General features: G+C 36.0%; 1 protein-coding gene across 1 annotated transcript; it reads right to left on the reverse strand.

The window, feature by feature from the left end:
* Positions 1–356: 356 nt before the first annotated feature.
* Positions 357–11,067, reverse strand: LOC119189134 (NADH-quinone oxidoreductase subunit B 2-like). Its single transcript, XM_037438021.1, has 5 exons — positions 10,967–11,067; positions 10,347–10,572; positions 4,908–5,035; positions 976–1,201; positions 357–541 (listed from the first exon to the last, which is right to left on the reverse strand). Exons 1-5 carry the CDS (start codon positions 11,008–11,010, stop codon positions 425–427), a joined length of 741 nt encoding a protein of 246 aa, XP_037293918.1. The 5' UTR covers positions 11,011–11,067; the 3' UTR covers positions 357–424.

The raw sequence follows: 11,067 nt of genomic DNA on the forward strand, positions 1-11,067 counted from the left end.
GAGGATGTTATCCACGAAAATTGAAAGGTAGCTCGTGGAGGTCTGCACGTGTCTGCAAAGCCACGTGATGATAGCATAAAAGTGGGGAAGCGTTTACACAACCCGATTCCAACCAGCTTCCCAAGTCTATTTACGTGTGTCTTTCCTGCAAAATTGGCTGTGATATGTTGACTAAGGCATTTTTTTTGCCGCGGGCTATCTTTTAAAGAATTTCACCCATCGCCACTGTAGTATACACATATGTTCCGTTTAGAGAAAGGGTGCTAGGGTTTTAATTGTATTGCTATACAAAGAAAGGAAGTAGACGAATTATGCTAGCAAGGAGTCATAATTGCTGCAAATGAATTGAAACCTTATTTAAAACACACAAGTGACGTAATTTATTGTACTAAAAGTAATCAAGATGACGTAGTAATGTAACATGCTAGTGCCGGTACCACATTTGCAGTGATTTCATGCGTTTCACCTTCTTCTGCAACTGCAGCATGCCGTAAAGTAGAGCTTCTGCCGTCGGCGGACACCCTGGCACGTATATATCCACCTGGGCAAGATGTTAGATCTATTGTCATAAAGAGTCTACTGACTATTGGCAGTATTTTTACATCTACAACCTTTCTAAGGTAAGCCTGAGAATTGCAAGTATCGTTTAGCAATTGGTTACTATTTTGGTATACTTTCTGAAGCGTAGAGGACGTTTATTTAGGAACCAAGATGCTCGTTTAACAATTTAGTTAGTAAATTTCTTGCAATTTTTTCTTTATAGTTAGTGGCGTATTAGTTACGGTGGACTTCAATAAATTATGCTATTGACTATCAGATCGAGTGTGAAAATGACCATACAAAATAAGTGCCTTTGACATCTTTACGGACATGGTTGGTTCACGGGACCACTCTGAGATAGTGATTAAGATCTATTCATTGACTTCAACAGTTAGTACTCATTAAAAAAGTAGCAGAATCGGGTCAATAACTCACCGGAACAATCCTATCGCATCCCCTGACTGTGGAGTAGGTGTAATGGTAGTATCCACCACCGTTGGCGCAGCTGCCCATCGACACCACCCACTTGGGATCCGGCATCAGGTCGTACGTCTTGCGGAACACCGGCGCCATCTTGTTTGTGACCGTGCCGGCGACTATGATGACGTCGGTCTGCCGTGGCGTGCCGCGGAACACCATGCCGAAGCGGTCCATGTCGTATCTGGAAGATTAAGAGCATAACGTCTTAATTCCACTGTCTTTGTTTTGTTTTTTTATAGTTTTTTTATAGTTGCTTCATGTTATTTTAATACTATTTACGTAGGCAGACTCCCCACTGGGTGGTTAGTTATAATTAATATAACTTAGACGAGGCTTCCATTTATACTGATTTACTTAATTTATGTAAACAATTGTTATTTTATTCGCATGCTGGTCATCATCAGTGGAACCATAATAAACCTTAATGTATCCGAAAATTTAAACCACTTCTAAATATGGCAAACTCATTTGTATACGAAATGGTATATGCAGTTCTCATGAAATGTAAATGTTGGAAACAGACAAAAGGCTAATGGAGTTTTTAGGTCACGCGAAAAATAAATCATATTTGAAAGAACTAGTTCAAACATGTACAGTCTTCGTTTGAATGTAGGTGGACTGAAATATTACGCGAATGATTAATCACTAGTATCTAAGATTGTGTTTTTTATGTAAAATGACATATGCAAATGGTAATTACTTAGTAGTTTTAGGTTTAAAAATAGCTCAAACTGCTTTTATTGCGATTCTTATTCTTTTACTATCATAGGTCTATTGACTAGCAAATTGTCTAGCATCGCGGGTGTTGATATGTCAGGGCGATGACTTATCATCCGGTAACCCACTCGCTCATTTACCTTCTGCTTTAAAACATTCAGCAATACGTGGTGTTGTCATTACAAATTAGATTAATTTGTGACTAATGATCCAGGGTTAGTCATTACAAATAGCAGCGACTTATCTCATTATGAATGGTAATTCCCTATTACATGCTCGAATTGATATAGATAAAAAAATAGGAATTACTTTGTGGTCTTTGGTTTGATTTATAGGTCGGACAACTACATTTCTGAATAACACGACATTTCATAACTTATTACATTACGATGTAAAATTCTTTGTTTATGCGTTACAAAAATGTCGTTTAGAAATCAGTATTATTTCCTATCGTTGAAATTTCTAAGAATAGAAAGGTATAATTCCGATGCTAGATCCGTTCAAAAATCCACCTTCTGCCCAATTCGATCATAACTAACCGCTGAGCCTGACGGAAGCCATTGACAGTTGACCTCGTCGCAGACATTTGAAAGGAGAATGTCAACTTGTAACCTTTCGGGGTCTCCCGCGCAAGTAATCTTTCAAAGTGTTTGAGCAAAGCTTTGTTGGCTATTACTTGCGAGATTTTTAGAGCTTTTGACGTCATTTGGCGGTACCGGTTATAGATATTTGATAACCCTGTAGCCCAGAGGGTGAGATGATAGTTAATATATGGTGTCGGGTCAATTTGTCTTGAATTGAAATGTTTGCTTTTGGGCTTTAGTCAGGCTCGGTGATGATTTTGACATTTCAATGTTAGGGATTGCTGACTTGCTTTTGCCTCAGAAGTTAGGCTAGAGCATGTCGTTTGAGTATTATTTTTTTATTCAGTCATACCAACGATAGATATTGCTGTTGTCCACGGTAGATAGAAATATGCCGGCCTGTCTAATACATATGTACATTAACTGACTTTGATGCTTCGCTAGTCAGATTGAACCACTATGGTAAATTTTCATTATTTATGCCGTGGTTGCTATCCAACTGAATACAATTATCGGACACCCACCAACCGCTAAACGCACAGGAAATTACTCAACATAAGAGGAAAGGATGTTAGATGCGGTAATATAGGTTATTATTAGTAAAAATTCTAGCATCTAGACCAAAATAACGCGCTGATAAGATTCACACCAGACGCGCCACAAAACTGGGGCAACACGCGTGTGACGCAATGTGCAATATAATTAGGGTTGTCACTATTTTAAAATGCATACGTAAATATTTGATATTATCGCACGTTCTGTAATAAATATTGGTGTCACTTAAAGATGTAGAGGTGGAATTCTGTTGCTGGCTGATTGGTTAATCAAGAAATCTTAATCTAATATTGATCTACTGCGCTGTTTTTAACGTATACTTTACATTGGTAAGATATATACCACATCAGTAATTGTCCCATTTTTTTTATATAAATGTATTCAAACCCTACAATCCCTATCCTAAAACTGTATCATAATATTACTAATTCGATACCACAAAGTTTATGCAAATCGATGCATTGTACAAGTGGCAGCCCTACCATCGCGTAGGTAACACGATGCCCCGCACTGCGCGGCAACCGGCTAATGAACTCGCGGCGATTACGCGCACTCGGATTCACCTCATCTGAGATTTTCAACAACTGTCTTTAAATCCTATGAGTTTTAGTTCACGATATTTTTATACGTTCAGTCTGTGTTGCATTATCCTACTAATATTATAAATGCGAAAGTTTGTGCGGATGTATGGATATATGTTTGTTCCTCTTTCATGAAAAAACTACTGAACGGATTTGGATGAAACTTTACAGTAATATTGGTTATATATCAGAATAACACATAGGCATTTAAAATGATTTTGTGTAATTTGATCATAACATAACAATACATATTAACTCGTAAAAAAATATCCCGGAAAACTCCTTCTCGTGGGCAAAGCCGCAAGCAAAAGCTTGTAATTTATATACACTATATAATTTTTAGTTTATTAATGCCTGCAATAGTTGTTGATCTGATGGCCTAATTGACGGTATGTGGCTAACACAGTTTCACACATCGGTTAAGGAATAACATGCATGCATGATATTCCTTAATCGATGTTCCTTAGCCATGGCTAAGGGTATATCACAGAAGCATTTTTGATAAACCTATCTGATGATAAAGAGTGTCTCATTAATGTGGATTTCGCACGTTAAACTAGATCAGTAAGGGTTCAAACGATAGGCAATTAAATTGGGATGAAGAGGGGAAATTGCATTCTAAAGCCAAAGCGACTGCGCATGCTGCAGACTACGTGAGTTTAGGTTTAATATCGATGCAGCAATTGATTTCCGATCATCGAAATACTAAAATTGGATAGATTCTTTACGGACGAAATGCCACTTTCATTTAGAGTTTACATTTGCATAGCTCGTGCAGTTCTTTGTATAATATCGAAAAGACTGAGAAGATAGTATGTCAATTGTGATGCATTAAAAATACGTGTCTACGGAAATGAAATATTCTTTGTCAGACACATAGGCCATTAAGAACGAAACAGCTACAAAAATCTAAAGATAAATCGACTTTTGATGAACAATATACTTAGCCAAATAACGCTATAACAATTTTAGAAGATGCAATATAAAGGATATATTTATATAAAGTTATCCCGTTCTTGTGTCAATTCGAGCTGTGTGTGAAATCCTTTTATATCGAGCAGAGTTATCAGAGCAGCGACGCTATCGACAAAATATGTAATATAGTTTCGGATATCCAATACTGAATTTATTTATTATTTGTATCCGAAACTGAGTTTAAGGTCCGAACGAACCGGGCAAAGATACTACGGCTTGGTGTTATATTACACTGTTGAGAGAAAATGAATTAGTTGAACAAATAATGTTAAAGTGTTAGATCTACGTAGACACATTTATGTACAATATAAATGGGCCCATTCGGCCGGTGTATCACCACAACAGAAAATTAAGTTCAATCAAAGTTTTGTAAAACAATTACGTTTAGTGGTTTCTCTAAGGTATTCGTGACCTTAGCCACATACACAAACGCTGATTTGAGTTTGACAATCTAGGCCTGATATAAAATTATTACCTAGGTCCAGCATAATGCATCATCTCCAAAGCGCAGCAGGCCAGGCCGAAGGTCAGCGGCCAAAGCGAATTCTTCCGGCCCCAGTTGAGTATGTCGTCCGCTCGAGCCAAAACCCATTCAGCTTTGGTCTGAAATATTGTTTGTAATGATTCCTGGGCGAATGGATAAGATCAGATTTTCTAAAATATATAAGAATAAATTCCAGGATTTTAACGTGGGCGGTGTAAAGAAATAAAGCTTGTTCAAACCATCATTCCTTTCCAATAAAGTTATCGAGCAAAGTGAAGTCACAGCTGCCGCCGTCATAATAAGATTATATTAAGTAAAGATTGAATCTCGGTATCGGTATCTCAAATATTGGCTTAGGAAAGAAGCATCTCTGAAGATGACAGTTTGCTTATATTTACTTTAAAAGGTTTCTGATTTTATATTGGATTTATCGAGTACGTAATCACTATAGGCGTTCCTAATATTGTGATTTAAGAATGGTATTTTGAAATTTGTGTACGTGGCTAGATACTAACGCCCATATTCATAGACGTTTTTTATCTAAGGACGGAGCAAAACTGTGATAACAAGTCTGTTTCTCAGTGCTGACGGCATGGCAGCCTTCGCAGTGCGTAGACATAGGGCCGTTATGACTGGCTTATACAGTTGTATCTCAATATTAGCCAATCACAACGGCCCTATGTCCTATAACAGACTTGTTATCATAGCATTTCTCCGTTCTTAGATAAAAAACCGTCTATGAACAAGTGGGTAAGTGTGTGGCGTTTGCCCATGCTTTAAAGGGAGGTTTCTAATGATTGACAGGAATATACAATCATTTCAATAATTATTCAGAGGGTAACAAAGCACATGTTCTAAAGTTTGTAGGATTACCATATCATCCCAACATACTATAAATATATCTATTCAATGTTTATATGCATGAGATCTTCTTCAGCATTAAGCCACATTATTTATACATACGAGTCAGCCTTCAGGGTATGCGAAAGAACCATATTTATTAAATAAACATCTACAGTGTTCGCCAACTGTACTGAAAATGTACTATTCTGAAGCTCATTCAAATCTGTTCACATGAATTATGTATAAAACCATATTGTAAGTGAATACTGAGAGGCTAATAAATAAAGCATAGACGTCCGAACGAACAATCTGACAGCATGATAAATCATGCATGTGTGTGAATGTGGTGGAATTGTTTTCGCATTGAATCATTGTATTGGAATAGCAGGAGTATAGTGGAAGATATTTTTGGTATATTGTATAGGGGGATAAGATTCTAGTGTCGATGGGAATGAATGCGGATTATACTGTAATCAATGATATTAGTGTAGAAAAAGTGGGGGAACGAGGTGAACATGATTCAATCAGAAGAGATATGTTTTAAATAAACCCTTATTTCATTCGTAGTAAGAGCGATTAATCATGATGGCACTCAAGAGTCAAGGTAAACATTATACAATATAATATTGACATCTATATGTGAAGGACCGAAAAAGGAAAACTTCTGGCCACTATCAGTATTTAGCAGACGTTAAAAAGGAACTTGGTGGAGAGCATTTATCTCTGAGAACAGCATGTCTAAAGGATATAGCACTCCTAATAATAATCTAACGACATCGTCGTTTATTACATCAACCCATTCAGAAATTACACTAACTCAATCAATCATCCCAAAACTTTTATCCTCGATCCACTGTAATCAATGGAATGTACTTCTAATAATCCCTTTATATAAAATAGAGATGCAAAAAATAATAATTTGATCATGAGTGGTAACTGCGTAAGTCGTAAGTCGTAATTTCATTATCATATTGATCAGCACCCATTCGGTATCCGAATTTCTTCTGGAACTGTCATTCACTATCCTCTTTCTATTTACACACAAAGAGAGGGACGAAACACATTCACTGAGATCGATATTGTACACGCGTGAGTAATGGGTACAATTGGACCAATGATGCTGGTAATCCAGCGGTAATTTAGACTAGCGTGGGATGGATTACGTATTGCCTAAAGTTGGAACTTGGAATTGATTTTAATAGGCACGACTTTATCATACTTTCTTGTTTAAAGCAGATTCTTTGACATTGTAATAGGGGTCATATTTATAAAGGAACATGATCAAGGTTATTCGGGATATGAAAGTAATAGATTCAAACAATCTTCTAATTTTTATAGCGTCATTTTACCATATTTTCGTCCATATTAGAAAGGACAGTTTAACCGAATTTATGTTGGTATGACACGTCGAAAATAAAGTGCAGGAAAGTTAGAAATTCAACACAATCATGCCAAGTTATCGCACTGTTTAAAGTTGTATAGAAGTCCAGTGTTTATTTACAATCTAATTTTGAAGCGACAGTACCAGCGGTCTCGCCGGGCCCGTGGTCTACCAGATAGCCGACGGCCGCTCCTGTTGTAATTAGATCCTAAGCCAGGGCTACAAACTGTGAACTGATTGGGTTTGGTTAATCTACTGGACGCATTTGAGATTTTACAGGCTATCAGCTGTGAGGGACGTGTGGAACAGTTTAAAATTTTGGAAAATTTGATGATAATAATTATAATTAATAGTACTTGAATGTATTAATTAAGAGGTTAGTTATGTTTTTTATAACTCAAGAATAAATAGTATTTCTTGTTATTTCTTGAATGTTATAAATTTTCTTTGACGCAATACTATATTTACTTCACTAGTAAGCATTCAATAATTCTTTTGAAAGTCGTCAAAATCATCATAATCTACATTAATACATACCTTCCTTTACCATCAATATATTTTACTCTACTCTGTCGCATCAAGTTTCCCCGAAGTGTCCCCAAATCAATAACCAAGAAAAAAACATTAGGGTGGCAACCCTGTCATTGAATCGGACAGCCAGACGACCCTATTACACAACCATCGCACGCCGGCGGCCTTGTGATTCAGAAACTTATTACTCACGTATCCCGGGATGGCCGTTTAATTTCTCTTTCCATCAGTTTCTAGATAGAACATTTGGTACTTTACGCAATGGCTGGGGCTGTGACAAATATCGTCTCGTAGACGTTACGCGGGTGTGTGAAATGGAATTCTATTTTCAAATTTGATGGAACTTTTATAGAATCAGTGTCAGTGAATATTGAATGAAATGGATTGACGATAAATAAAATAGTAAATAGGAACGGGTGGTAAATGGATGCCGCGATGTAGTAAAAGTTGCTACAATTAAGTACACTTACAAAATATAATAAAAACAATATCAATAATCCTGTTTTCGAGATAATTAAAGACTTTTTCAAGGTAATCATTCCAAACAACCCATTGATTCTTAAAGCCCCGTACATATAACTGCATCTAAATTCGCATCTGCATAATTTTGTATGTGCATCTATTTTGTATCTATGCATGTATTACCTTTGTCACTTTGTTTATGTAAAATAATTGTGTTCACCCAATAGGGTCGATGTTCGTGGAACTAGATTATAATGTTACAACTACTGTACCAAAACTCACACTATAAATAATTATTTGCACAACGTATCGTATCCTTTACTGATCCCTGATATGTGAACAGACCTTTTTCGGCCTCCTGTTGCCGGCCACGTTCGAGATTACGTCGTGTTTACTTTTAAATTTCCATTATACGAATTGATTACGTCATTATTAAAATAACACGAGTCCCTAGAGAGGCTTTTTAAACTTTGCACAAGAAATTTTATCTAATTTTGTGGAACATAAAGTTACTTTTTAAACGCAATTTGGATAATTAATTAGGGAATATTTTGAAGGTTTAAGGTTGTTGGCAACAGATGGTTGTAATGTCGGTTTGTTAGTAAGTATTATGAAATATATAAGGAGGTTGTTTTTGATAAAATATTTTAGAAATTTTTTACAGTTTAACAATTATTTTTTTAATATTTTTTATTTCTATGCATGACTATACGAACTATCGGAATCGATTATTGTTATAATATATCAGTACGAAACACATCACTGCTTGAAGTAAATTAATCATTTTGAGATAGATAAATAAGATTATGTTAGAAAGTTTTATTTTAAATCAATTTTAATGAAGTTATTTTGGATCTTCAAAATTTATTTATCAAACAATAGACCCTCCTAAAACTTTTACAAAGACATTATTTTAACGCGATTAAACAAAATTCACCCAACATCCAAGTCCCTAACCAAACAAGATTAAAAATCATTCGTTCGCGAAAATTACATTCATTCACAGACGGACTGAACGGGAGCGGCAAGTGGGTACACATTTCCCCGGTTCGCATTCCCAATTCGAAATGTAAATTTTTATCTTCCACCGAGTGTCACTTCAACTGCCAGCATAAAGGATGAGCGGACCGGTGCGGCTTCGAATTCAACGGGAATTTTTTTGCTCTTTTTTTACAAGTCAATGGGTTTGGATGAATGTTAATGAACAGTTTGGTCCCTAGTTGTCCTCTGAAAGTGCAGCTTTTGATATACTAGCTGGTAATTAGATTTTTAATTGCTTTTCCGTATAGTGGCGTATATAGTAGCGTATGAGTGGCGGACGGTTGTGTAGACTTCCTATCTTCCTATTATAAAGGTAAGATAATCATAATCAGCCACAATTACCTGATGCGGATTGGTAGATTATTAGACTCACTTACATCAATCGGTAAGGTTAATTTGATTAACACCCAGACAACAAACAATGAAATATTGTATCAAAATAATCAAACTCAATATTACATTGTTATTATAATGTCTATCCAATTTGTAGTTTCTGTGAAATACCCACAAATCACATACAACGATCCGCAAAGATACACTCACTTCTAAGAAACAATGTCTCCGTCTACATAAATTGTACAAGCAAAACAGGTCTCTGCAGCAGTCAGTAAAACTGGTAATGACGAGACTAAACTCTTAATATGTTGAGATTAATCGAGAATTCTACTGTTTCTACCACTAGGCAAGCTTTATATATGCTTGTATAAAAATATAATAATAAACAAAGTTCCACGGATAAGCAATACTAAACGTGGGCTTACTGTAGCGCCTCTAAGCAATTCTTCTCCATTAGAGTAAATGAGACTTTCGGAAGACAAAGAATAATAACAGTAATAGACCCGTCACTAATTTGCATTACGGTTAGTGAAGAATTACTGTGGCAGCCTTAAGCATTTCGTGATTACGACTCATTTGTCCAGCGACAATGTACTTACATTGAGAAATTAGTGACAATTCAGTCCCGGTAAGGACAATTTGCAAGTCTAGTTTGAAACTTCGACGTGTTGATATGCTTGTCTCTTATCTTATAATGGGATAAATAAGCTTGTAGTACTAGTTACATCTCTACCTATGCGTAAGAGAATACAAGCGTAGACTTGTATTAACAATATTATCATAATAATATTTCATGCCTACGAATAATACAGAATATTTATTTCTTTTTAATATACCTGTCCGGGGAAATGAAACGGTGAATATTTTCGATTTTCGCCCCATTTGGGTGCTTTCATGCCGTGCGGCGGCACGTAACCCTTCTTCCTTGCATCGCTGCTTTTGTACCTTTTATGGTTAGCGCTTGTCTCTGAGAGGGCGGTGACGTCTCGCGACGGAGTGATGACCCTTCTGGTGTTTACATCTTTGGTGTAATAAGCGACGTCGTTGTAACTACGTGGGATTCTAAGGAAAATATGAAAGAAAAATGTTTTTATTTTTTCGTCTCTTGCCTTTGTCAATGATATTACGTAATGTATGCGAAAATGTAAAGCTGAGGCGTTTGGTTTTTATGCGAAATTAGAAAATATACAGATGTATTCATAAGGAACATCGTTTACGATTAAGCTCATTATTACAATTAGTCCACAGAAGATTTTTTCTATACTTATGTAATTAGGATTCACTACATTAATCGTGCAAAAGTAAATATTTATGTAAATTCATCTTAGGTATATTAAAATCCCTGTAATTAGTATACCTAAGCTGAATTTTGGTTTCGGAACCTTAAGACACTTAATGCATAAACATTATATTTGATCCTTGTTCATAAAAACATAAAGACGAATATATATCGCACCTGAACAATATATTATCAAACAAAAATTCGCTCGTACGTAACATGTTAGTTTTGTAAACAATTTGTATTTGCGAACGCTGTATTGACGCGCGACCGCTGAG

This window comes from Manduca sexta, chromosome 13, assembly GCF_014839805.1.
Source record: "Manduca sexta isolate Smith_Timp_Sample1 chromosome 13, JHU_Msex_v1.0, whole genome shotgun sequence".
Lineage (NCBI taxonomy): Eukaryota > Metazoa > Arthropoda > Insecta > Lepidoptera > Sphingidae > Manduca > Manduca sexta.